The 26,605-nt window shown below is 38.8% G+C and overlaps 1 protein-coding gene across 3 annotated transcripts in view; it reads left to right on the top strand.

Moving 5' to 3' along the window:
- Positions 1 to 26,605, top strand: part of LOC150087056 (uncharacterized) — a 599,010-nt gene that overhangs the window by 170,022 nt on the left and 402,383 nt on the right. For all 3 annotated transcript variants that reach the window (XM_090372920.1, XM_090372918.1, XM_090372919.1), the window contains one exon: positions 795 to 2,909. In XM_090372920.1, coding sequence (XP_090229046.1) covers positions 795 to 2,909 — 2,115 coding nt within the window. The remainder of the gene's footprint in view (positions 1 to 794; positions 2,910 to 26,605) is intronic.

Below are 26,605 nucleotides of genomic sequence, written 5' to 3'. Positions count from 1 at the left end.
GTATTTGTATACCACAATTTCTGTTCAAAGTATGTCTAGTGCTGCATATATGAGCAAATTTCAACCAGCAGCGGATCTTGAAATTTCATGCATTATCGTTTTAACATCATTTTGCTGGGGTTTATGTCAATGCATGGCTATTTCATTGGTTAAAATCAGCATTCTCAGTGGATCTAATGTCTTTAAAGCAGTCCTTCGGACAATGGACGGCTTCACTGATATGGCTCACATTACAGTCTCAACATGGTATACTATAAACTACCCTACCTCAGTGCACAGCTGGTATAGGGGTTTTTAAAGGGAGTTTGTAATTTCTTACCAGGAACATGCACAGTGTTAATGTTGTAACTGTGCAAAATCCTAGCAGACCCTGGATAGAAAGGAATGTGGGCTATACTGGTAATGCGGTTTGGGTCTGACATAGGTGTGTGTGTGTGTGTGTGTGTGTGTGTGTGTGTGTGTGTGTGTGTGTGTGTGTGTGTGTGTGTGATGGAAAAAATCAACATTTGTGTGTTTCTGGGGTAAAAGCAATGCTCATTGCATGTTACAGTTGATAAAGGCAACACACACACCTCTACGTTAGACTTGCCAAATGCTTCCATATATTTAGATTTTATATGCCCATTGCCATTACAAAGTATATTGTGTTCACTGACTGGATAATGTGGCTCAATTTTCTATAACACTTTGTCAGTATTCAGTTGCTAGTTTTAAACATTTAATTGCATTTGTTTACAATGTTTTGGGCTCTGAATTAAAAAAAAAAAAAAAAATTCCTTTTTGCTTACTTCTAGGACCAGCAAGATGGTCTGTCTTCGGAATCTGCAGTGGAAAGTCCCCAGCTAGCTCGGCAGACTCATGTGACTGTTACTACTCACCATCCCCTTCCTACTGCCATCCTTGGGCCAGGAATAGAGCCGTCCTCAGAACAAATGGGATTCAGCTACCCAGTTGAAACAGTGGGACTCTTTGGCCAAGCGCCTGTTTGCTCAACTGGGGCTGGTCCAGGGATGGGGTTGTCATTTGTTGTTGCATCATCTGCAGGTCCTGCAACTTATCATACTGCATCACCCAGTGGAGCCACCATACACCATATCCCTTCACCAGCATCTCAGTCTCTTCATCAGCCCTCACCAGGATCTGCACCACGTTCGGCTACCCCATTGTCCCATGCAATAAAATCACCAAGTCAAGGTCCATCTTCTGTGCATAGCATGCCTCCACCATCACCTCTTCAGCAGACTAGATCTCCATTACCTTCCCATACCCCATCTCCAGCACCTTCTTGGTCTCCAATACCACCAGCTCCTTCTCCTGTTGCAGGACGAAATCAGTCCATATCTTCTATAGCATTGCAACAACAGCACGGTCAACTTATGCAATCATCAAATAATGTTACTCAGTTAGTACAAGCCTTAACTTCCCAACAGCCATATTCACAAAAAGTATCACTGCAGCAGCAACTACAACAGCTTCTCATTCAGCAGTCTTTGCCTCCTGCTTCCCAGTCTCAACAAACACGGCTGTCCACTGTGTCTGCCCCAGTTGTTCCTGTAACAACTGCTGTTCCTGTTGCACAGCCTTTGGTCCAGATTTTACCTGCTCCACAGCAAAGTGCATCGGTTCCATCACGAACAACTCAAAATTCAGTGCGGCCAATTCAGCCAAAATTGCCACAACAGATTCTTCCAAAACCTACAGGAGCTACAGCAAGCCAATTTTCTGCTCCTGTTGTGAAGCAGGCAGGGGCTGCAACAGTTACACCAACTCAGCGAGGTATTGGTGTAGGACTTCAAACTGGTGCTGCCGGTCAGCTAGTTATAGGTCAAGGACAACCAGGCGTATTTAGTGGACCTCAGGGCACAATTGTACTTAACCAAATTATTCCTGCAGTAGGACAGAGTCCTATTTTAATTCAGGGTAATCTTGGAAATTTGCAGGGTGTACAGTTGACTCTAAGGCCTCCTGTGAGTGCATCATCAGGACAAACAGTAAACCCTAGTGGTGCTCAGAATAATGCAACATTAATTGCAGCTCTTCAAGCTCCAAGTCAGACTGCTCAGGCTCTGTTCACACAAACAAAGTCACCTCTTTCTGGACAGCAGACTATAATGATTCCAAATAATATAGCCCATGCTGGTATTGCTTCTCCAAGTCTCAATCTATCTACAACAGCAATTCCGAATAATACCGTGGTACCTTCAGCTTCTCAAGGGCAAGGATTATTAGCTAGGCCAAATATTATTTTGGCACCAAGGGTTATGGGTACTAATCAAGGATTGCAGCTGCAGCAAATTCAGACGCCTCAAGGTCACATTCTTGCTCTGGCTCCTAGCCCAGCTATTACTATACCCCAACTGCAGACTGCATTGCAGAATACTACATTAGGAGGTACACAGATTGGTCCCGGCACAGTCTCTGTACCTGGTGTTGTAGCTGCTGGTCAGAGTGTTATTTCAGGTCTTTCTCTTCAACCACCACAAACAACATTACCTCCACAACAGCAACATCTCTTTGCAGGTCCTGGTTTGCCTTTTCAAAATCATCCAGAACAACCACCTGTCATTCAGGTAGCACCACCACCACCACCACCACCATCTATCACTACCTGTGTGCCATCCAGCCAGACAACTATACAGGCACAGCCATCTCCAAAATCGTTATCATATAGTTCTTTGAAACCTTCCAAGCCTCCTACAGTGAATTTAGAAGATATTCTTAAAGAACATGGAATTGTGCCCGAAAATACACCTTCACCTTCACCACCTCCTCTGTCACCACAAACACAGGAACCATCTCATGAAATGCTTTCCTTATCAAAACCACACTCAAATTCTACATTTCTTTCACATGAATCTACTCTAGTATCTTCCCTACAGGGACAAAATCAAATAGTTTCTGTAGAACAGGTAAGTTATATATTTTCTCTCTTTGAGAAAAGTATTACTGTTAAAATTGTGTATGCAAATCAGCATTCATATGATATCTATGTGTTGTTTGCATTCAAACATTTGTTTTATTCATATCTTGTTTACATTGAGTGCACTCAAATGTTTTTTTTTTTTAATTATCTCTTTGTGCACAAGGTGTGAGCCAAAATTTCTCAGACTGGTGGCTAGGAGCACAAATGGTGCACAGTACAACTTTGAACTGCAAGGTTCCATTGTATTACTTAATTACAAACAGTCCACATTGATGATGATGATGATGTGGATTTGCTATTTATCACTTGTTTGGAGAAGTCTGGTTTGAGTCCTTAATGGCAGGAGGAATTCTAGAGGTCTCTTCAATCAAGACTGTAGTTATTGTAGCTGATCTCAAGTGGAGAAGAACAGTTACTCCTCTGAGTTATTCCAGGTTTTCCAGCATGCAAAACAATCAGGTCATGCAGTGAACACACACACACACACACACACACACACACACACACACACACACACACACACACACACACGTATTATAGGCATATTAAGGCACCTCCGTAGCCAGGTGGGCAGGAGCAGCAGTGCATAGCACACGCTTCTTGATTAGACCGGGGTTTGAGCCTGTGACCACCAAATACGGAGGATGCGGAAAGGTCAAGGAATGACCACTGCATATCCCCGGAGCAATATGGCCTTAGTTGCTAATGCTCCTAAAAACCAAATAACAAACAATAGGCATAATATACAGTGGTGCAATATGGTGTTAATAACTGATGCACCAAATGCCAACAGAAATTATCAGTTAGTCTGATGAGTTTTGTCATTATGGCATGCTATATGGTTGTGTAACCAGTTAAATACATATGAATTTATTGCATTCTGTGATTAGTGCAAGTTTTACTTTAAATTCAAATGAAGATCATCATGGTTCTTAACCTGGATTGTATCACTCTTTCAGGCATACAAGGTGTGAGCCAAAATTTCTCGGACTGGTGACATATTGAAAAAGTGATACAATCAAGGTGTTGCAGTATGACAGTGTTGTGTGTGCTCCAGTTTGACCAATCCTGACTTAGTTGTGGTATGCTGCTCTCTGTGAGATGGTTCTTGTAAAATCCATTCAAGAAATACCAAAAACAGCTTTTGACGATAACATGATGAGAAGGAGATGGACATTCGATTGGTTTTTCAATTTCCAAAAGTGGTCAAATGTTATTCGAAAATGTGGTTTTTTTTTTTTTTTTTTTTAATATGAACTCCAAACACGAGAGGTATTAGAATCTATAGTACTTAGTACCGTGCTTGGGTTGGAGGTTGAGAAGACGAAAGAAGATATTTGTTGACATTGGACTTGAACTTCTGTAGATTGTAATTTTCAGGAAATACATATGAAGGAAGGTTGTTCCAGAAAACGGCAGTTGAATGAATAAATGAGGACGATGAAAAGTTGGTCTGTGGGTTTGAAGTTGGACAGTAAATGGATGTTGGCTGGTGGCGGCACGTGTTCGGACTGTTTTGAAAGAGAGAGCGGGAATTATAGAAGCCAATTCAGAAGAACAGTGCCCATGGAAGTATCTGTAGAAGATGCATGCAGCAGAAACAGTACGCCTATGAGAAAGCGAGTGGAGAGACTCTGTTAGAGATGAATCATTAATTAACCTAACTGCCCTTTTCTGAATGGAATCAAGAAGCCTGAGAGCGGTTTTGGGGGCACCACCCCAGATGTGGGAACAATATTCCATGGCAGGGCAGATATGCGATTTATACAGAGTGAGCAGCTGTTTGGAAGAAAAGTAACGCCGAGAGCGAAAGAGAAAACCAAGTTTTTTAGATGCAGAGGAATCAATATTTGTAATGTGCTTGTGCCAAGAGAGATTAGAAGTCAGGGTAATCCCCAAAAGATATATCATTTTGCCTAGAAATCGGAGTGTCACTAAAGATAAGCACAGGAGCAGAAGAATCCTTTTTGCGAGATATAAGACAAGACTGAGTTTTAGAAGGGTTGAAATCAACTAAGTTGTCTTTGCCCCACTGGAGAATTACCTGAAGATAGGCATTTAAGCAATTAGTAGCAAATTTTCAAGAAGTTGAAGCTGATTGAGCAGGACAAGGTTTCTTAAAATGGAAAGTGGAATTCAATGTGCTGTCATCGGCAGAACTATGGATAGGATTTCCAAGTCAATGGAAGAAGGTCATTAATATACAAGAGGAAAAGAGTGGGGGAAAGAACTGAACCTTGGGGGACACCAGCATTAGTGGAGAAGTTAGAAGACAGAGAGCCATCTACCATCACCCTCAGTGAGCGATCAGAGAGAAAACTGGATAACCAATTACTAAAAACCTTTGGCAAACCATAAGATGGAAGCTTGTTTAGAAGACCTTTATGCCAAACATGATCAAAAGCCTTTGAGATGTCAAGAGCAACTACTTGTGTTTCACCGAACCTTTCCATTGAATTAGTCCATAAATGGGTAACATAAGCCAGAATATCACCAGTGGATCGACAATGGAATCCATACTGGCGATCGTTGATCAGATGGAAGGTTTCTAGGTAGTTTAAGAGTTGGCGGTTAATTGATTTCTCCATTACTTTAGAAAGAGTAGAAGTAATTGCAATGGGACGATAATTGGATGGGAGGGATTTGTCACTTTTTAAGAACTGGCTGGATATGAGCAAATTTCCAAGCAGAAGGAATAAGAAAGTGAAAAAAGGCGGCAAAGAATAGGAGTAAGTTCAGGAGCACAGGTTTTGAGAACAAGTGGAGAAATACCATCAGGACCTGGAGCTTTCTTAGCATCAAGATTCATCAAAATCCTTCTGATATTCTTTTGACGGAAGACTACAGGAGGTATTGAATAGAGCGTGTTGGGAATGGTGGGAGGTGTTTTACCAAGATCATTAATACATGAGCTGGAAGAAACATGGGTTGCTAGCAGGTCAGCTTTATCCTTGGCTGAAGTGACAACAGAACCATCTGGTTTGGACAGAGGTGGGAGCAAAGATGGGCAAAAGTTGCAGCCAATAACTTTGGCAAGAGACCAGAATGCTCGGCTACCATTAGGGCAAGAAGCAAGTTTTCTACTCTTAGCCTGTTCAAACATTAGTTTGGACTGATTAATAACTGCTTTACAGTTGTTGCGAGCTTTGGTGTAGGCAGAAAATGAAACTGAAGAATTAGAAACAAGCCAATTACGATATGCAATGTTCTTCTCTTGAACACCATTAGCACATTTATTGGAAAACCAAGGTTTAGATAAAGGACGAGATTTTAAAGTGGAGTGTGGGATAAGGGATTCCATTCCTGCAAGAATAATTTCACTGACACTATCTGAGCAAACGTTGACATCAGAAGTTTTGAAACAGTAATCTGACCAAGGAAAAGAAGAAAAGAAGTCTCGCAGGTCATCCCATTTTGCATTCTTGTAATGCCAAACAACATGAGGTTGGGAATAGCCATGAGATAAAGGTTCCATTGGAGAAGAGACAATCACCAAGTTGTTATCTGAAGTGCCTAAAGGATCTCTCACTTCAATCATGTACTTAGAAGGGTTGTTTGTGAGAAAAAGATCAAGCGTATTGGCTGTATGGTTAGGATTGTCCAGTATTCTTGTAGGTAAATGAACAATTTGCAATTACTAATGACCTGTGCAAGGTCATTAGTAATTGCAAAAGCCTCAGTATCTCAACCTGCTGGGTTGGTGTGACTAGAAAACAGAAGCAAGCTGGAGTTGTGAACATTAAAATCACCAAGGAAAATTACCTCACTGTTAGAAAAGTTGGACTGGAGAAAGTCAAGTTGCAAAGAGAGGAAGTCAAAGAGCTCCAAGTGATTAGTAGAGTTGGGAGACAACAAATGAATTTAATGCAATGAGGTAGAGAGATTTTAAGCCAGAGAAGATCAAAGAGAGGGGATTCCAAATTGCCAAGTCTCTGACAGGGAATATCAGAACGGACATATGCACAAGTACCACCTTTGAGGCGAAAGGAATGATACAGTGAATAATTTGGGCATCTGAGATGAGCAGTAGTTGAATCAACCGATAACTAGATTCTGTCAGAAAAAGTACATGGGGTTTGGCAGACTGCAAGCGGAAATGGACATCGTTGAGATTAGAATTGAGACCACGTATATTTGTGAAATGAATTAGGAAGTGCTTGGGAGGTTTAGATCTTTTCGCAGATAAGCTTGCTCTATTAGTTTGACAATTCATGCTGTATTCAATAGTAAGAAGAAGTGGGTGGGACATGCTGTATGAAGTAATGAAATTTTTTGATATGGCGTACACGTGGTAAGAATATACCCAGATCCTTGACATAACGTGGCCTCAACAATGCTCTCCGCATACACACTACTCGGACTCCCTCCAGTCACTATCTGGCAGAGTAGAGGTAGCAAGATTATACACTAGCTGATCCAGAAGCCTCCTAGAGAGTTACCAGTAGGTTCGGTCCAGTGTACTAACTAGCGGCCGGCCTGCAAACACCGTTTTAGACCTGTACCCTCGAAATGTAAGGAATATTGGATCTCGTCACGATGTTCATCATAACCTCAAAAGTCATCGATCATACTGCATGATGGAAAAGATAAGGAAGGGTTGACCAGAACTTAGCTCTAGAGACTAAACATGGGTTCCACCACTTCAAGCCTCCAATAAGCAAAGTGGTGGTATTTCACCGGTTGATGAGAGTCATCTACCACCTAGTACTGCCTGGTAACATAGAGGGGCGGCGTTATGTGGTGTGGTCGCCACACTTCGACCCCTGCTTACGTTGGTTCACACCCGGGTGGTCACCCACCATGTACTTGTGCATGGAGGTTATACCCAAGATTACTAACAGTCCCACCATCGTGAAGGTGCAAGCAGAGGATTTGGCTGTCACAGACCGTCCGGACTTCGCTGAAATTGGGTCCACTTGACTTGAATGTCACCCAATTATCAGTTCCATCAGTGTTTTAGACTCCCAGGTAGCAAGTACAGTTTGTCTGGCATATCTGAGGGAATGTCTGTGACAACCTCAAGGACCTCAAGGTTGCCAGTGTAATGTAGAAAAAGTGCACCATGTCATCCACGAAGACTAACAACATACCATTAATGATGTGCCTAGGATGTTAGGCCTGTCATATGGACCATGCCAGCACATGTTAACAGAAACTTTGCATGGCAAACTGCAGTAAAGTTTGCTGCCTTAAGCAGAAAAAAAAACTCATTTGACTGTGTGCCAGTAACTAAAGGTCAAAAGCTTCCTTTTTAAGTTCTAATAGGAGATGAAAGGTGAGTTTATTCATATAACCCAGAAACTAAGCAACAGTCACCTCAGTTCAGGAGTACATCTTCTCCACATCCAAAAACAACAAGGCAGGTCAGGTTTAGTGTGAGTTTGTTGGTTATGTTTTTTGAGCATGATAGAGGGTTTTTCACCAAGATTTGGTTCCTGTGAGAACTAATTCTGCTGACAAATTTTACATGGAAAGGAGGGTGGGTCCTTAGTAGTCATTTTAGGGAAGGCATTGAGGAAAGTATTTGGAAAAGTAGTGCAATCAAGGTTTTGCACTGTTGCAGTGCATTGTTGCACAGTGCTTTGTGTGTTCCAGTTGAATTTTTGACTAAGCTTGACTTAGCTGTGGTACCACACACTCTGTACTCCCCTGCCCTTATCTGTAATTTCTTTTTGTTTTCAAGTGATAAATTGCCACTCAGATTTCAGAGATTCAGTGATGTTTGCACAATTTTGACAGAATTGTAGGTGGTACCTTATAGGATCTTAAAACAAGGGTTCCAGTGGTACTACCAGCAGTGGTCAGAATGCCGGGCTCATTGTAGTTATTCTGAAGAGAACTACTTTGAAGGAGACAATACTGACCTGGGACTAAGATAAACTTGCTCTTTATTGCTGAACCAGTCCTGGAACTTTTGGTGTGCATCCCACAATCATATTTTTTTGTATTACAAGACATTGTATTTCTTGTATAGAGTTTAATACTGTGCTTAATAGTGATACCTAAGAAATCTCTATTACAAGTAAACTATTATGAAGTTGGGATTGTATGGTAAATATTGTGAAGTTAGTATTGTACCAGGTAAACTATTGAGAATTGATGACAATTTTATCTTCATTGGTGTCATTTTATAAGGACCTTTATGAGGAGCCTGTTCCTAATTCAGTACTGTTTAATGATATTCAGCCACTTGAATCTGAATATATTGTCTGTTGGATAATTGTGTTGATATTTAAAATCAAGATTTCTATCATGGCACACCTAGGGTCCTGAGCTGGATATCATCATTCTTCTCTTTCTTGGTGATTTCCTTCTCTCTCTCTCTTGAAATTTTTTTGGCTGGTGTAGCATAAGCCTCAGGCTTCCTTGCACCATATGGCTAATAACAATAAAAATAGCAAAATACAAACAAAAATAAATTGAGACAAGAACTGTATCACCAATAAAGATCTTGAGTGTATATGAGGTGGTAATTAAGAGCAAACAAAGTTCGCTACAACTGCATCAATCTCATATTGCAAAGCTGGTCACTACAAGTTGTCTTGGTCCTGCATTGCACTTCAGGAAAACAGCACTGCTGCCGAAAAGTAAAGTATCTATAGCCTCCATATGGCTAAATACATATTTCACAACTCAGGATTTACAATATATTTTTGAGTTGTTCTGATCCCTTATCCATTTCACAAAAAATAAAATTTAAAATAATTTGGCAAATCATTGTTTATTTTCATTGTTTACTATTATTTTCAAATGCATATTCCACATTTTGTGCAGCATAGACTAGAAAACCTCACAAGTAAGAGGTTTTCTAGACTAGAAAACCTCCTTCAAGTAAGATGCCAAAGAAATGCAACATAATAATTAAGAGGACAGATGTGGCAAAAGAATTCAGTACCCTTAAGTATATAAGTAATAAGTAAAAGTAATAAGCTCGGATATGACACACTTGATCCTATTGGTGGTATCTGTGACAGCCACAAGCCTGGTGACAACATATAATAGTGTAACCCTTTCCCAGAACATTTTTTCCCGGAAAATGTGCCGTAACGGATCGACTTTTTTTATTTTACAGATTAAAAGTATACATAGTGTGAATACTCATTGTATAGTTTTTCGTGTTATTTATTAATTTTTTTGTAGAAAATACATGGGCGTAATTAACCCATTTGGGCTATTCCGAGTTATCTCAGGTACACCAAAATGTGTGTAAATTATACAGATTTTTTTAATAAATTAGTTTGTTTGTTTGTTTGTTATTAGGAGCATTAGCAACTAAGGCCATATTGCTCCGGGATATACGGTGGTCATTCAATGACCTTTCCGCATTCTCCATATTTGGTGGTGACGGGCTCGAACCCCGGTCTAATCAAGAAGCGTGTGCTACGCACTGCTGCTCCTTCCCACCTGGCTACGGAGGCGCCTAATAAATTAGTGCTTAAGCTAAAAGAAAGGCACAGAAAAAGTCTTCATTACTCATTATTTAAATAAATTTAAAAAAATAAGTGGAACGCACAAGCAGTAATCGCAAACTAACTACATTCTGACACACGGCCGCCACAAGTGGACAGGCGAGGTAAGTGTCGCTTATGGGCGGCAGTTCAAGAGGGGCGGCAGTTTGCCAAAATATTTTTCGATATTGTTTTTGTGAATTATTTTCGTGGGTAAGTATTCTGCATTTAGGATAGCAAATTATATTTTTCTTACTGGTGGCACAAGAATGTGCGCTACTGTTCTTACATTACTGTACAATATAAGTAAAACGAAAGCCAGTCGTTTGCTGCCAGGCATAAGAAAATCCTGAGAAAACTCTTGATTTACCTGCCTAATGCAAAATTAGCCAGATAAATACCAGAGAAAATGCATTTCAGTCCTAAATTTGGAGGTATTATTTTGCTTCGGGTATTATTGTATCCTGAGATATTTCGTGTAGTTCCAAATAACATTTAAAACTAAAAAGGAGATATCTCGGGATAATCCATGAATGGGTTAAACTAGCCAAACTCAGTATTGATGTTGTCAGAAAAAATTGAGGAGTGTGTGGATATATTAAAGGACAAAAAAATAAACATACTTGAATTCAGTGAATCAAAATGGAAAGGAAATGATGTAGAGAGTTACGAGGAGGCTATTACCTATATTGGTCTGGGGGGTGATGCAGCAAGGAAGGTGCAGCCATTATTATAGGTCTGTGCTTGTTGACAGGAGAGACTGCTTCTACAGGGATCAGGGATGGGAGTACACTTAAATAGAAAGGGGACAAGAATATTTGCTGGTGCTATTGAGGCAGTGTTGGGTGGGTGGGTGGGTGGGTCGGAAAACTGCTAGCTTGGGTGGGGATACATACAGTAAAAAATTAACAGTGGCTGTAGGCAGAGGCAAAAGTGATTCTTGCACTGCTTCTATTATTATTATTATTAATATCCATATGATGCAAGGAAGCCTGAGGCTTATGCTGCACCAGGAAAAAAAAAAAAAAAGTTCCCGAGTAACCCTGAGAGAGAGAGAGAGAGAGTCAAAAGTAGAAGGGAATCACCAAGAAAGAGAAGAATGATGATATCCAGCTCAGGACCCTGGGTGTTCCAAGCCCATACTCACCAGATGTGAGCCCCCAGGATTAAAATTTTAGAATGGAAGCAAACATTAGAAAACATTAGAATGGAAGCAGCCTGTAAAGCAAGGTGTTGGAAATTTCCAGGACTGCTGGGAGTCATAGTGGAACAAGTAAATACATGGGCTGTGATACGGTAATGAAGAGTAGAAACAGGTGCACGTATACTTGCATGTACACCAATGCTGGGAGTATAGTTAATAAATTTGATGAGTTTGAACTACTGGTCAGGATTTCAAAGGTGGATATTTTTGGGATGTCAGAGACATGGTGTTGCACAGATATAAGCAGTGCAGAATTGGAATTTGTGGAGTACGATGTGTACAGACAGGACAGGAAGGGAGGAAGGGTTATGCTGTTAGTTAAGAAACACATAAAATCTAAGGAAGTGCAACCATTTGACATTGGTGGGCAATGCAATGTTGAGTCAGTTTGGTGTGACATAAGGAAAATGAAAATGACACTGGGAAAGGGAAAATGGGAGTGTGTTATAGGCCCAATGAATCTGATGAGTATAATAAGCAGTTGTGCAGAGAAATAGAGTGGGCCAGTAAATCAGAATGTCTTATAAAGGGGGAATTCAACGTTCCAGATATTGACTGGAACTTGTAGGTTGGTCATTCTCACACTAGCAAGACTTTTGTGGATTTATTGGATGACTGTTTTCTACAGCAACATGTTCAAGAGGCAACCAGAGGGAGTAATACTCTTGATCTCATAATTAGCTATGATTATTCATGCATTAAGAATTTGCATATAAAGGAACCACTGGGTGACAGTGATCACAATGTACTGATAGGGGATTTACTTAAAGATGTAACTATCATCAAGGGAAGGGCTTTTGCTTTCATAAAGGTGACTACAGGGGTCTCAAACAGTTTTTAAACTCAATACAGTAGGGTCAACTGATGATGTTACCAATGGTGAATTCTAAATGGGAAGCCTTCAGGGACTTAATCTTGGAGGCTACTAGGCTTTTCACACCCACTAAGAAATACTGTTCAAGGTTTAAGCCTGATTGGATGTCAGATGAATTAATGAGTCTTATGGCCGAGAAGAAAAATGTATGGGATGCATATAAATTATCAGGTGACACAGAAGCCTGTGGCACATATAAAATAGTCTGATATCAAGTCACAAAATTAGTTTAGGCAGGCGAAGGCAGATTACGAGAAATATTTGGCAAATGATGCAAAGAAAAACAACAAAGAATTCTTTACTTATGTGAACTCTAGGAGGAAAGGGATGAATCAGATTGGACCACTTAACATAGGTGGGTTGACTATTGATGATCATGCTCTGGTAGCTGATAAACTGAATGAGTATTTTGCATCTACATTCACACATGAGGAGTTATTCAAGGAGGGTAATGTCAGATGTTTATCAAACTCCAACAGGGAGCTAAGTGATATTGTAATAACTGAGAGCAAAGTTGAGGAGAAATGGTTGAATTTAAACATAAGAAAGGCACCTGGATTGGATGGAATCTATCCAGTTATATTAAAGGAGGCAGCAAAGGAAGTATGCAAACCCTTAGCCATAATTATGAGAGCTTCCTTGGACTCAGAGGAGGTCCCCATGGACTGGACGTGTGCAAATGTATCAGCGATTGACAAAGGGGGTTCAAAAGGTGACACAAGTAACTATAGACCTATTAGTTTAACTTGTGTTCCAGTTAAAATAATGGAGTCACTGGTTAAAAAAGTATTGCAGGATCATCTAGAGAAGATTGCAGTAATAGTTAAAACACAGCATGGGTTTGTTAAAGGTAGGTCTTGTCTGTGACCAATTTGATTGGATACTTTGGTGTGGTCACAAAGAAACTGGATGCAAAAAATAATTTTGATATCTTATACTTGGATTTCAGGAAAGCTTTTGATAATGTTTTGATACTACTGTGGATAAAGGGATGGTTGAGTGGGAGACAACAGATAGTGGTAATCAATGGACACTGCTTTTTGTGGACGAATGTTATTATTGGAGTTCCCCCTGGTTCGATGCTGGGCCCATTGTTGTTTTGTGTATTCATTAGTGATATTGATGAGGCATATCAGGCTTAATGTCCAAGTTTGCAGATGATACAAAGGTTGGCAAGGTTGTTAATGACAATAAAGTCAGTATGCTACGCCAACCGAATCTAGATAAGTTGGGCAAATGGGCTGAGAAGTGGCAACTGAAGTTTAACATTGACAAATGCAAAGTACTGCATATGGGTAGTAATAACCCAAGAGAAACATATCAACTGCGTGGTACTACACTCTGGGAAGTGGGAAGTGAAAAAGACCTGGGCGTAATTGTGCAGTCAGATATGAAGTTTGCTGAGCAGTGCAGATGTGCTGCCAGGGCAGGTCACAAAGTCTTGTCAATGATATATAGGAATTTTGCTAGCAGGGACAGGGAGGTGATTATCCCATTGTACAAGGCAATGGTCAGGCCACACCTTCAGTACTGTGAACAGGTTTGGAGGCCTCATTTTAGGAAGGATGTAGAGTTGCTAGAATGAGTACAAAGAAGGGCAACAAGATTGGTGAGGGGGAACAAATGCACAAAAGTTCTGCAAATTGTAGCACTTCATGAGTAGACACATACGAGGTAATCTAATTGAGGTGTATAAGGCCTTGAATGGGTTGAGCAAGCTGAATGTTGATGGGATTCTTCTTGCTCAGATTGAGAACCTGAGGGGACATAGATTCAAATTGAGGAAAGACATTGCAGAATAGATGTGCAGAGTTTGCCTTTAGGCAGTGGGTAGTTGATTGGTGGAACAGACTTCCATCTTTTGTTGTGGAAGTCGATTGCTTAGATAAATTTAAGGCTGAGCAGGACAGGCATTTGGAATGAATGGAGGGGAGAAATGGGAGGTTATTTTATTTTATTTTTTCTTTTGGCTGATGCTGCATACCCCTGCTTTCTTGCATTGTTTGCCTCTACTAATGCTAATATCAGCGACATACTCATGTCATTTAAACTGCAATTGAATGACTACAAAACATTGAAGATAGTACAATGCCATGCACTGCAAACCAGTTGCGAAGAAATGGTGGAGACATAGTCACTATGGGTGACCTGAACACAAAAGTTGGAGTGGAGAGACAAGGACTAGAATACGTTATCGGGTCTGCATGGTTGGGGACCTAGGAATGATGATAGTGAAAGGCTGTTGGATTTCTGTTTACAGTACAGCCTGGTCATAGGAAACTCTTGGTTCAAGAAGAGAAAGAGTCACAAAGTGACAAGATACAGTTGAGACAGTCAACAGCAATCCCTTCTTGACTATATACTCGTGGATAAAAAGCGACACAGAAGAGTAGTAGATGTCAAGGTCATTCCACGTGTCTCCCTCGGTAGTGATCATAGGTTAGTTGTTGGAATTTTAATATTTCCTAAATTGAAGAGGATCAAAATAATAGGAGAGAGAAAACTATGGGTGTGGAAGTTGAAAGAAGAAAAAGAAGCAATGTTCAGAGACGAGTTCAGGAAGGTTGTACCTAAGACTGTGGTGAACAGCGTTGAATCAGAATGGAAAGCATTCAAAGACTGCATAGTAGGACTGACAGAGCAGATATGTTGAAGGACAAGCAATAGAAGCAGATGGAAAGAAACCCCATGGTGGAATGAGAGGATGACAGAGGCTGTGAAAAACAAGAATAATGCATTCAGAACCTACTTCCAGAACAGAAATTATGAGAATGAAGAGAGAAGCCAAGAGGATAATCGACACGGAGAGAAGACTGTAGTTGGAAGAATGGAGTGAAACTGTACGACAGATATTAATGGTAATAATTAAGAGATACTGTATTGCATAGCAAGGAATAGGAGAAGAGATGCTGAGCAGAGCAAATACTTGATGGATGAGAATGAGAACCTAATAACCAAGGATGAAGAGCTAAGAGAAACACAGAAGAAGTATTTTGAAAATCTGTTGAATGTGCAGGACAGCCAGCAAAAAGGGAGAAAAGCAGGTTGACCATAAAAGAGGGAATGAAAGAGAGATATGGAGAGAGACCAGATAGACTTGACGTGGAATGATGTAGTGCATGCATGGAAATACATCAAGACAGGTAAGTCTGCTGGTATAGATGAGATAAACGGAGAGATGCTGAAGGCTATAGGCAAGGCAGGGATAGTGGGGACATACAGACTGTTCCGTAAGATCTGGGATGAGAAACAGGTGCCAAAGGACTTGGAAAGAAGATTTAATCATCCTGTTGTTCAAAAAGGGAAACAGCAAGAAGTGTTCCAATTATAGAGGCATCACACTGACATTGCATGTGAGTAAGCTGTACAAGAGAGTGCTAGGATGGCGGAGGAACAGTACTGCTTTAGGCCTGGCAGTTTGACGGTGGATCTAATTTTCTCCATCAGGCAACTGATAGAAAAATGTTATGAACACAATAAAGAACTATGGATGGCATGTTTGGACATAAAGAAAGTATTTGATGCCATGAAGAGAGGGAAAGTGTAGCAGGTTTTGAGAAACTTGGGGATAGAGGAACATCTTGTGGATAGAATTGAGGCTATGTACACCAACACAGTAAGAAAAGTAAGAACAGTGATGTGGTTGACAGAGAGCTTCGAAATAACATCGGGTTTGAGGTAAGGAGGCATCCTGTAACCACTACTCTTCATACCTATCATGAATGATGTGCAGTATAGAGTGATGGAACAATTTGGACAAGACCAGATGAAAGTCATGCTTTTTGCATATGACTTATGTATATGAGGAGAGAGCAGGTAACAAGTGCAACAGCAAGTTGATATGTGATGGCCAATGAATTAGGACTGGTGTTCAGTCAGGAGAAGAGTGAAGTAATGGTTCTAAAGAGGAGTGGCGACCCTGATGGATACATTACAAATGGTAGTGAAGTAGCTAAAAATGGTTAACAACTTGCACCAGCTAGGAAGCACCATCACAATGCCTGGGGTGATGATAGACAAAAGAAATAAGTAGAAGGATACAAGTGGGCGGAGATTTCTATAGGCAGACAAGAGATCAGATCTGGAACAGGAACATACCACTGAAGTGTAAGAAGGCTATATACCAGACCTATTATGTACCAATTGTGATGTATGCACCTGAAACTGACTATGACAAAAAAAGATGAAACCAGAAATGAGATTTGTGAGGAGCATAGCCAGAAAGACAAAATGCAACAAAATCAGGAATGATGTGATTAGAGAGAAAATTCAGGTTGAAAAACTTTAGAATAGGATTGGAAGGTTCCATTTGAAATGGTTTGGACAAATCAAGAGGAAGAATGAGAGGTGATTTGCCAAAAAGAAAGTTTGATTTACAATTAAGGACAAAATACCAAGGGGTAGTAGACCAAGAACGAGGTGGCAGGACATGGTAAAGACCGATGTCATTTAAGAGAGGAGAAAACTGGAGTGAAAGCAATGACAGAGAGAAGTACACAGACAGGGCATGGTGGCAAGGCTTCATATGTCAACCCATGGAATAGTGCAGTGGTTTTCAACCTTTTTTTAATAACGGCACCCCTAAGTAATTTATTTTATTTTGCGGCACCCCTACTCAATTTTCTGCCCGTTAGGTCCGATTCTCTCCCTGTGTATGTATGTGTGTGTGTGGATATATATATATATATATATATATATATATACTCTTATATATCTAATATTAAAAAATATATGTTATATGATAGTTATTACAATAATATAATTATAAAAATTACATTTCATAATACAAATTATGTGTATATATATATATATATATATATATATATACACAGTATATAATAATTTTATTCTTTATATAGAGTAAACAAACATCAATTATAAATCACCACAAAATTAAAAAGATACTGTACACCTTTTATAATGAAATAAACATATAAATTTAAAAAAAAAAATAAGTTTAAGTAACTTAAATCCAAATTACGTGATACCCCTGGAATGTTTTTGCAGCACCCAGGTTGAAAACCAATGGAATAGTGAACAATGACTGATGATGAGTGGCAAATGATGCAAGAAAGCAAGCTTATACATCAGCCAATGAAAAAAAAAAAAAAAACTTTCCATTTCACCTATCCATTCCCTCTAATAGTTTGTTTAGTACTTCCTTAAATTTATTCTGTCAACTGCCCCAGCAACAGATGGAAGTTTGTTCCAGCAGTCATCCTTCCTCAGTTTGAATTTATGCTCTCTCATACATGTAGTCTGAGCAGGAGGAATAATTTAGCATTGAGCTTGCTCAATCCATTCAAAAACTTTAAACACCTCAATCAGATTATCTCTGCCACTGCAATTTGCAGGACTGAAGCCTCCAGCAGTCATTCTTCCTCAGTTGGCGCCTCCGTAGCCAGGTGGGAAGGAACAGCAGTGCGTAGCACACACTTCTTGATTAGACCGTGGTTTGAGCCCGTCACCACCAAATACGGAGGATGCGGAAAGATCAGGGAATGACCACCGCACATCCCGGAGCAATATGGCCTTAGTTGCTAATGCTCCTAAAAACCAAAATAACAACATCCTTCCTCAGTTTGAATTTATGCCCTCTCATACATGTAGTCTGAGCAGGAGGAATAATTTAGCATTCAGCTTGCTCAACCCATTCAAGGCATTACACCTCAATCAGATCACCTCGCAGCTGCCTACTCTCCAGGCACTGCAATTTGCAAAACTTAAGCCTTTCTTGGTAAGAGCACCCCTTTGTTCCGTTCTTCTTTCTTTGTACTTGTTCTAGCAACTCTACATCCTTCCTAAAACGAGGCCTTCATAACCTGTACACAGTACCCTAGGTATTGCCTGACCATTGCCTTGTATAACAGGATAATCACTTCCCTGTCCCTGCTAGCAAAATTCCTATATATCATTGACAAGACTCCATGACCTGCCCTGGCAGCCCATCTGCACTGCTCAAGCAACTTAATATTTGACTGAACAATTACCCCCAAGTCTTTTTCTCTTTCCACTTCCCTGTGTGTAGTACCACACAGTTGGTACGTTTCTCTTTGGTTATTGCTACCCATATGCAGTACTTTGCATTTGTCAATGTTAAACTTCAGTTGCCACTTTTCAGCCAATTTGTCCAACTTATCTAGATCCAGTTGGAGTAGCATACTGTCTTTACTGTCATTAACAACCCTGCCAACCTTTGTATCATCTGCAAACTTGGACATTAAACCTGATATACCTTGATCAATATCATTGATAAATATACAAAACAACAATGGGCCCAACAATGAACTTCCTCATTCATTTCACAAATACATGTGATATCAGTTCCAATCTCAATGATGTTGATTACCATCTAGAGTTTACAAGGCCCCATTTACTTTTTCTGACAGAATTCCAGTTGTGAGTTGCCTCACCCACTACCCATCTTAGTTGCCTTAATTATTAACTCTGACTCCTTTTCCTCGAAATGTGGTACTTGTGCCTGTGTTCATTCTGATAGTTCTTGTCAAAGCCTTCCTAGTTTGGAATTACCTCTTTTTGATTTCCTATGGCTTAATCTTTCTCTACCTCATTCTTTCTAATTCATCTGGTTCTGTGTCGTTCTCCCAATTCATCTAGTCACTCAAAACATTTTAACTTCCTTTCTTTGAAACTCAACTTTCTCTAATTTAACTTTCCTAATAATGAGGTAATTTTCTTTGGTGATTTTAATGTTCACAACTCCAGCTGGTTCAGCTTATAGTTGCACAGACCTTACTGATTGAGATACTAAGGCTTATGTAATTACTAATGATCTTATCCAATTTGAACATTTATCAACCAGAATACTAGAGAATCCTAACTACACCCAATACTTTTGATCTTTTCTTCACTAACACTAAGCCTCCCTCTTGTGACCATTCTCACTCTTCTGTGATTTCTACTGCTATTTTCCTTGGTTAGGTTATTGTTTTAAATATTATGATTCTGATTTTTGCTCAAATTATGTCAGTTAAATTATCCTTATAGAAATGAAATCTCTTATTCTTCATTCCATTCCCAATTCTTGTCCATTGTCTAACAAATGGTTTTGAATAAATGAGCTAATGCTGGTCAAGATAAGAATGTAATGTATTGCAGTTGGCTTTTATCGAACTCTCCATCTTCATTTTCTGCCCACACTAATGCTTATAATATTTATACAACAATTATTCTAGACTTGATTTTTAAGATGATAAAGGTAGGAAACTTGATTCTTGTCTAAACTATATTCAAGTATTTTAGCCTCTTGCCAACGCTGTTGGCTACAACTTGTGCTCATTACAACCTGATAGTTTTGCATTCTCAGATAAAGACAAAAGCTGACATACTGTCATTCTGTTTTTCTTCTGACTTCTGTATTAATGATTTTGGTAAATCACTTGCAGTCTTAGCATACACACTGCTCTATGCCTCCCATGGTTTTTGGACAAGAGGACATTGGAAAAATGCTGAGCTACCTAGGTGCTGAGAAGGCTTCAGGTATTGGTGACATTTTTCCTCATTTTCTCAAAACCTGTACTGATTAGCTGGTACCTACTTTGTACTCCTTAGCTTGGACCTAGTTTATTCCACCTTTTGCACTTTCTTATTCTTTAATGTTTTGCCTTCTGCAAGGAAATTTGCTCATATCCAGTGAGTTTCTAAAAGGAGTGCTGAATTGCTGCCTTCCAATAATCATCCCATTGCACTTACACCTTCTCTTGCCAAAGTAATGCAGAAATTCACAACCGCTAATTTTTAGACTGTCTCAAAACCTTCAATCTGATTCATGATTACCATTATGAATTATCTCAGTGTCAGTCCTCTGGTATTTTGGTTTATGGTACTCATCTTTGGACACATTTGATGGAAAATTTTTGCCAAGCTTGACATTTCTAAGGTCATTTCAATTTTTTGCAAAAAATTCTTCTAAACAAGTGCCCATCTTATGGACTCGCCATCTGTTTTTTGTAATTGGATAGCAAGTTTACTTCTGACTGCTCTATGTGGATAATAGATGGTTCTTTTTCTTCTAACTTCTCCACTAATGTTGGTATTTCCCCAGAGTTCATTTCTCTTCCACACTTTATCTTGTATGTTAATGGAATAATTTCCCTGACTGAAAATTCTATCCACCAGTTTGCTGATAGCATACTACTTTCCAACTTCCAGTTTGAGAAACCAACTTCTAGTTTGAGAAGATGAAGCTGTACAAACAGCTTCATCTTCTCAAATGTCCATGCCTAATTCCTTAAATGACCATGTTCAGGTTTTTCTCCAGTGCAGTGAAGAAAACTTAGTTAACATCAATCCTTCTAAAACTGAGAAATCTCAAATCTGCCCTGCCATGGAATATTGTTTCTGCATTTGGGGTGATGTGCCCAAAACATCTCTCTCTCTAGCTTCTTTATTCTCTTCTAAAGAGGGCAAACAGTCTAATTAATGACCCATCTTTTTACAAAGTCTCTTTATCTTTGTCTCATAAATGTTCATTTTCTGCTGTGTGCTTTTTCTATAGGTACTTCCATGGGTACATGCTAAATTGGCATCTGTAATTCCACCGCCCCATTCCAAATCAGTCTGAACACATGCCTCAACCAGTCAAGTTCCATTTGCTATTGAACTCCAAACTCATAGAACAAATTCTTTTCTTCCTCATTTATGCCTTGTACTTCTATTCTCTGGAACAACCTTCCTTTACGTGTGTTTCTGAAAGTTTCAATCTACAGAACTTCAAGTCTGATGTCAGCAAGTATCTTCTGTTTCCCTGGCCTTCAGGCCACACACATTACTGAGTATCATACACTACAACCGGTATTTCATTATTGCATTATTTATTTATTAATCCTTTTTCTTTTTCACAGGTAAATAGCTAAAAAAAATGTGCAGGTATATAGCTGAAATACTTCACCCCACATGAAATTTATTGTTGGCTCCCACCTTCTGTATTATATATTATTTGTTTCACTGCTTGGGCTAGCTGTTATTCTGCCAGTTCGCTGTTAAATTTGAGTAAAGGTTGCTTTAAATTTGAAAATAGATTTCTGATAATTTTAATTATTTGGACCTAGCTAAACTAGCAGATAACAAACAGAAACAGATAATTTGCTAATTATTGATTATATATATATATATTGAATGGTGCTAGCCCTCATCAACATTCCATTCATTGTATCCTATTTTCAGTAATTAGCTGCATCATCATTATTTTACTTTTTATTTTATTATTAATTATTAGTTTATTTATAGGGTATAATGCATTAAACCAGGGGTACCCAAACTTTTAGAGAAGCGAGTCACATGATTTTTTGCCATATTTGGCAGGCCGGAGAAAATTCCTGATTACTGAAAACTATATTCTCTTCATAACTTTAATGTTATGCACAGAAACAAATTTTGTACCTACCTATATCTACAGATTCAAAAATAAATCAATGGATATGTAATATAAAATATACCAGTTTGTTTAAATCAAATTTTAATTATTACTTATTTACTGTACTAATCACAAAAATAGTCAGTAATACAACAAAATTAATTATTACTTATTTACTGTACTAATCACAAAAATACAGTTAGTAATACAAGAAAATTATAATTAATGCGATGAATGTGGTTGTATTGTGCGACTAAGTTTCATAATATCGGGTTTTAAAGTACTAGTTCCAATTCTTAAAAAGTCATATAAATGTGGGTCAGTTAGACGTGATCATATTTTTGATTTTACATATTTCATTTTTGAAAACGTCTGCTCATATGACATGGAGTTCTGAAAATTAATGTAACCTTTCTTGCAAAATTTTTAATGTTCGGATAATCTGACTCAGATAATGTTGAATAAAATTGAATTAGATTTTCATTTTTAACACTGACTGCCAATTACGAGTTAACTCGTATTTGGATCTGGCCCAGGATGGCACCTATGAGTTAACTCGGACTGGTATGACTTGCCTTTCAGGCACAGCTACGAGTATATTTGTAGCAAATACGTGCAACTGATGGATAGTGGGCTTCTGGGATAAGAATGAAAAATCAACCACGGCGTCAGAAAATTTATTCACAAAAAAAGAAATATTTTATTTACAAATACATAAAGAAAAGTGTATAACTGAAACTCATGATAATATTATAGTGTTTATTTGTGATATTTCTTGAAACATTCCTGTACACAAAGAGCAGGCTTTTCTTGGCACACTGGACAATAATAGCTTGTTTCTCGGCGTTTTTTATTTCTGGTACATACTCGACACGGATTAGTCGGGCATGCTTTTTTTTTCAGTTGGTGGTATTGTCTCAAAATAATGAATGTCCCGTTTTGACCTAATCTTCTTTGGAACATTTAGAGTTTTTTCTCCAATCAACGATTGAATGAATGTTTCTCTGAATTTTAGAGATTTTATGGTGGAATCTGTAACTTGACGGAAAAGGATGTATCATTATGTATATATATATATTTCTAAAATATGTAATGCAATTTTTTTTCAGCCATCTGATGGTTTTTCTTAGCGCTGAATAATATGAGAGCATTTGATCTGATCGATCTATGCTGGACAATCTGCTATTGTAATCTCGAATTATGTTGGGCTTTATCGAAATTTTTTCATTCTGGTTATGTACCTCGACCATTTCAACATGTTTGTTAGAAATAGTGAGAACTTCTCTTTTATCCCTCCAATTACAAACTACAACAGGGCCATTTTGTTACCATGCAAACTCTCCTCCTTCAATTTTCTCATCACCATATTTTTTGGATTTTCTTTTCTGTTGGTGCGTAATGTTCCACATAAGTTTTTCAAGCAGACAACAATTTCGTCAGAACAACAGAATTATAAAAATTGTCCATATACACTACATATCCCTTGTCTAAGTAGTCCTCAAGCAAGTATAGCACAACTTCAGCAGTGTGACCTATGTTTTGTTCAGTTTCTTCTGATTTACCTGAGTAAATTTTTATTTTCATAACAAGGCCGTTGGACTCGCACAGTTCGTAAAGTTTGATTCCATATTTGTGCTTTTTATTTTTTATGTACTGGTGGAAGTTCAGTCTCCTATGCCACATCATTCACTCATCACTACAGATGTTTTTATCCAGTATGTAAATATTGTGCATAACATTATTGAAATGGTTCAAAATTGGTCTTACCTTGTATAGCCTGTCAGCAGATTGTAATGAGTTATCTGCGAAGTGAAAATATCGTAATATCAATTGGAATCTATTTCGACTCATAAAAGATCGCCAAAACATAACATTGTAGAATGCACTTGTACTCCAGTAATGTTCTATTGAAGGAAAAGAACAAGGACCCATTTGTAAGTAAAGTCCAAGAAACACTTTCATTTCTGAGATGTCAGTATCTTTCCATTTTAATGATCTGGTATATTTTTGCGATTGCCCACATTTTTCAATTTCTTGCCTAGCGTATAAATTAGTTTGTTCCACTAATAATGTAAGAAATTCATCTGAAAAATAAAGCTCTACCAATTTTTGTACACTTGGATCCGTTGTGTCCATTTTCAAACCAACGTTCTCTTCAAAAATAATTTTTGGAGGATCTTGTGCTGCCTCCTTCCACAAATTATTATCATTATTTGACGTACTTGCCTGCGGAGAATTAGGATTATCTTCAGGCTGGGAGCTGGCTTCACCTTCGGGAAAAGGTGTTATGAAAACAGTTCCAAAATACATTCAGGAAAAATCTAAATGTTAGCCCAAAACAAAAATCTACATAAAGGTGTTATCTCATCCATTATCTCTGTGTTGTATAGATGATTGTATCATTGAGTGGATACCCTGAAGTGGTTTCCAAACTGTATGACTCGAAATCTTCAGGTGTACCTCTGAATATAGTGTATTTTAAATTCCAAGAGTGACCCAAGTGAGAGAAGTTTGTAAATCACTGGAATAGAGCATAAACAAACCCCTCCTTCTTGTACTACCCAATAAAAAGTATAGCCATGATATATGGGAGGTGGAAGCAATAAATATTTTTTTTTTCTGTAGACTACACTGGTGGTCAAAGAAAGTGCATTACCCCATAAAATTGTAACTGTCGTGTGAATAACATAAGTATATGGCAATATTTTTTGCATATTGCATCAGATGAGATTGACACATGTAGGTGATGACATAATATTGCATCAGTTGTTACCTTCAGCTATATAAGCACGCTCTGCAAGAGTTGCAATCATTCTTTGCTTGTGTCAGCATGGCGAGTTACATGCAGTTGATGCCACCAAGAAAGAGTGCTATTGTTGCTTTACATGAGGAAGGATGTTTTTCCCATCATATTGCTTATCAAGTGTCTTATAATCAGTCGATAGTGAGTGAGTAGATTTCTTTCCAAACTCAAGAATACTGGTTCTGCTGATAGGAAAACAGGAACTGGATGCAAATGAGTCTCTACGCCAAAACAGGACCATGTTTTGAAGTGCTTATACCTTAAAAACAGTAAAGCTTCTTCGTCTGAGCTGAAGAGAGAGAATGAGAAGCACAATACAGGAGTGGTAGCAAGTGCAGTAAGTCAGAAGACGCCTCTTCAAAAATGGACTTCTAGCCAGTCGTCCTAAGAAGAAGCCCCTCCTCACACAAAAAATGAAAAAAGGCCTCATTAATTTGGTGTAAGGAGCATGTCAGATGGAATCCCCAAACGTGGAAGTCAGTTATTTTCTCAGATGAGAAGAAATTCAACCTGCGTGGCTCTGACGGGAGACAAACAATTCGCCGTAGACGTGGTGAAGAATACCATTCAGACTGTATGGTGTCTACAGTGAAATTCCCTACCAGCCAAATGATATGGGGGTGAATTTTGTATCATGGCATAGGTCACCTGCAGTTTATAAAAGGTTCTGTAAATGCCAATGGATACCTGGCTATATTGGAAGGCAAATTGCTGCCAACCATTAGAGACCATTTCAACCTACCAAGTAACTGCATCTTTCAGGACGACTCTGCTTCTTGTCATCGGGTGAAAAGTATAAGTAGGCACTTCTGTAGTTTCTTTAAGCTTCATTTCTGCATTAGAGGTTCGACAGTAATGTGTTTACATTTGTTACAGGTGAAAAAATGGTTGGAAGAACAGTCCGTTGCAACTGTTAGCTGGCCAGGAAGCAGCCCAGACCTGAATCCTGTAGAGAACTGTTGACATCGTGGGAAATCTGCAGTTGCCAGAAGGAAAACAAAGACCCTGTGTGAACTTCTGGAAACCATAATTCATGTTTAGAACCATGAACTATCAATTGGTTCCTTCAGAAATTGATCTTGTCAATGCCTCGACGGTGTGTTGCTGTCATCAGGCCAGAGGTCGTTTAACTAAATATTAGTTTGCACCTGGTGAACTTTTCATTTTGTTTTCCATTTAAAATGATAAACTGAAGCAAATTGAGGGCATCTGATAACATTTCAGCCATAATTGTAGTGTTTACCGAAACTGTTATATAAAGGTTGCAAATGCTCATTTTGGAATATTTTGAGAGCACCTGTCAAATATTACTTATCTTTGCCTTAACTATTAATAAATATCTTTTGTTTATATTTCTATTTGTGATTCTAGTCATTAATGCGTAACATACCATTGCAAAAAAGGGTTAGAAAAGTGAAATTCCTAGGTAATGCAGTTTCTTTGAACACCAGTGTAATTGTATATACAGGCTGTCCGTAAATGGTGTTTCTGATTTTGATATGTTTTTTTATTCAGAATTACTTTAAGCTATACTCATGAAACATATACCAGCTGAAAGCTCAATAAGTTTTATTAAAATTGGTACTTGACTGTTAGTTTTGCATTCTACCAGCTACGCAGCACAACATTCACCAGAATGGCAAAATGGCGACTGGGCTGGAGAAAGCATTCTCTGTGTTAGCATTTCATGAAACAGAATCTGTTGTTACAGTGCAGCGACAGTTTCGATGAAAGTATGGGAAGGCTCCTCCGAGTAAACCATCAATTTGTATTTGGTACGAGTGTTTTGTTATTTTTATAAAGAAGTGAAGTCATACATGAACGAACATCTTCCTCGGCATTCGATTGGGCATGTAGGCCATGTGGAATGGTCTCTGAGGTCGCCTGATCTGATGCCAATGGATTTCTTTTTGTGGGGTTATGTGAAGGACAATGTGCACATCCCTCCACTACCAACAACACTGCAGGAGCTAAAGG

Source organism: Mastigoproctus giganteus, chromosome 4 (genome assembly GCF_048544385.1).
Source record: "Mastigoproctus giganteus isolate SK-2022 chromosome 4, ASM4854438v1, whole genome shotgun sequence".
In the NCBI taxonomy this organism is placed as follows: Eukaryota; Metazoa; Arthropoda; class Arachnida; order Uropygi; family Thelyphonidae; genus Mastigoproctus; species Mastigoproctus giganteus.
Note: the sequence above shows the minus strand (reverse complement) of the source record. Positions and strands in the feature narration are given on the sequence as shown.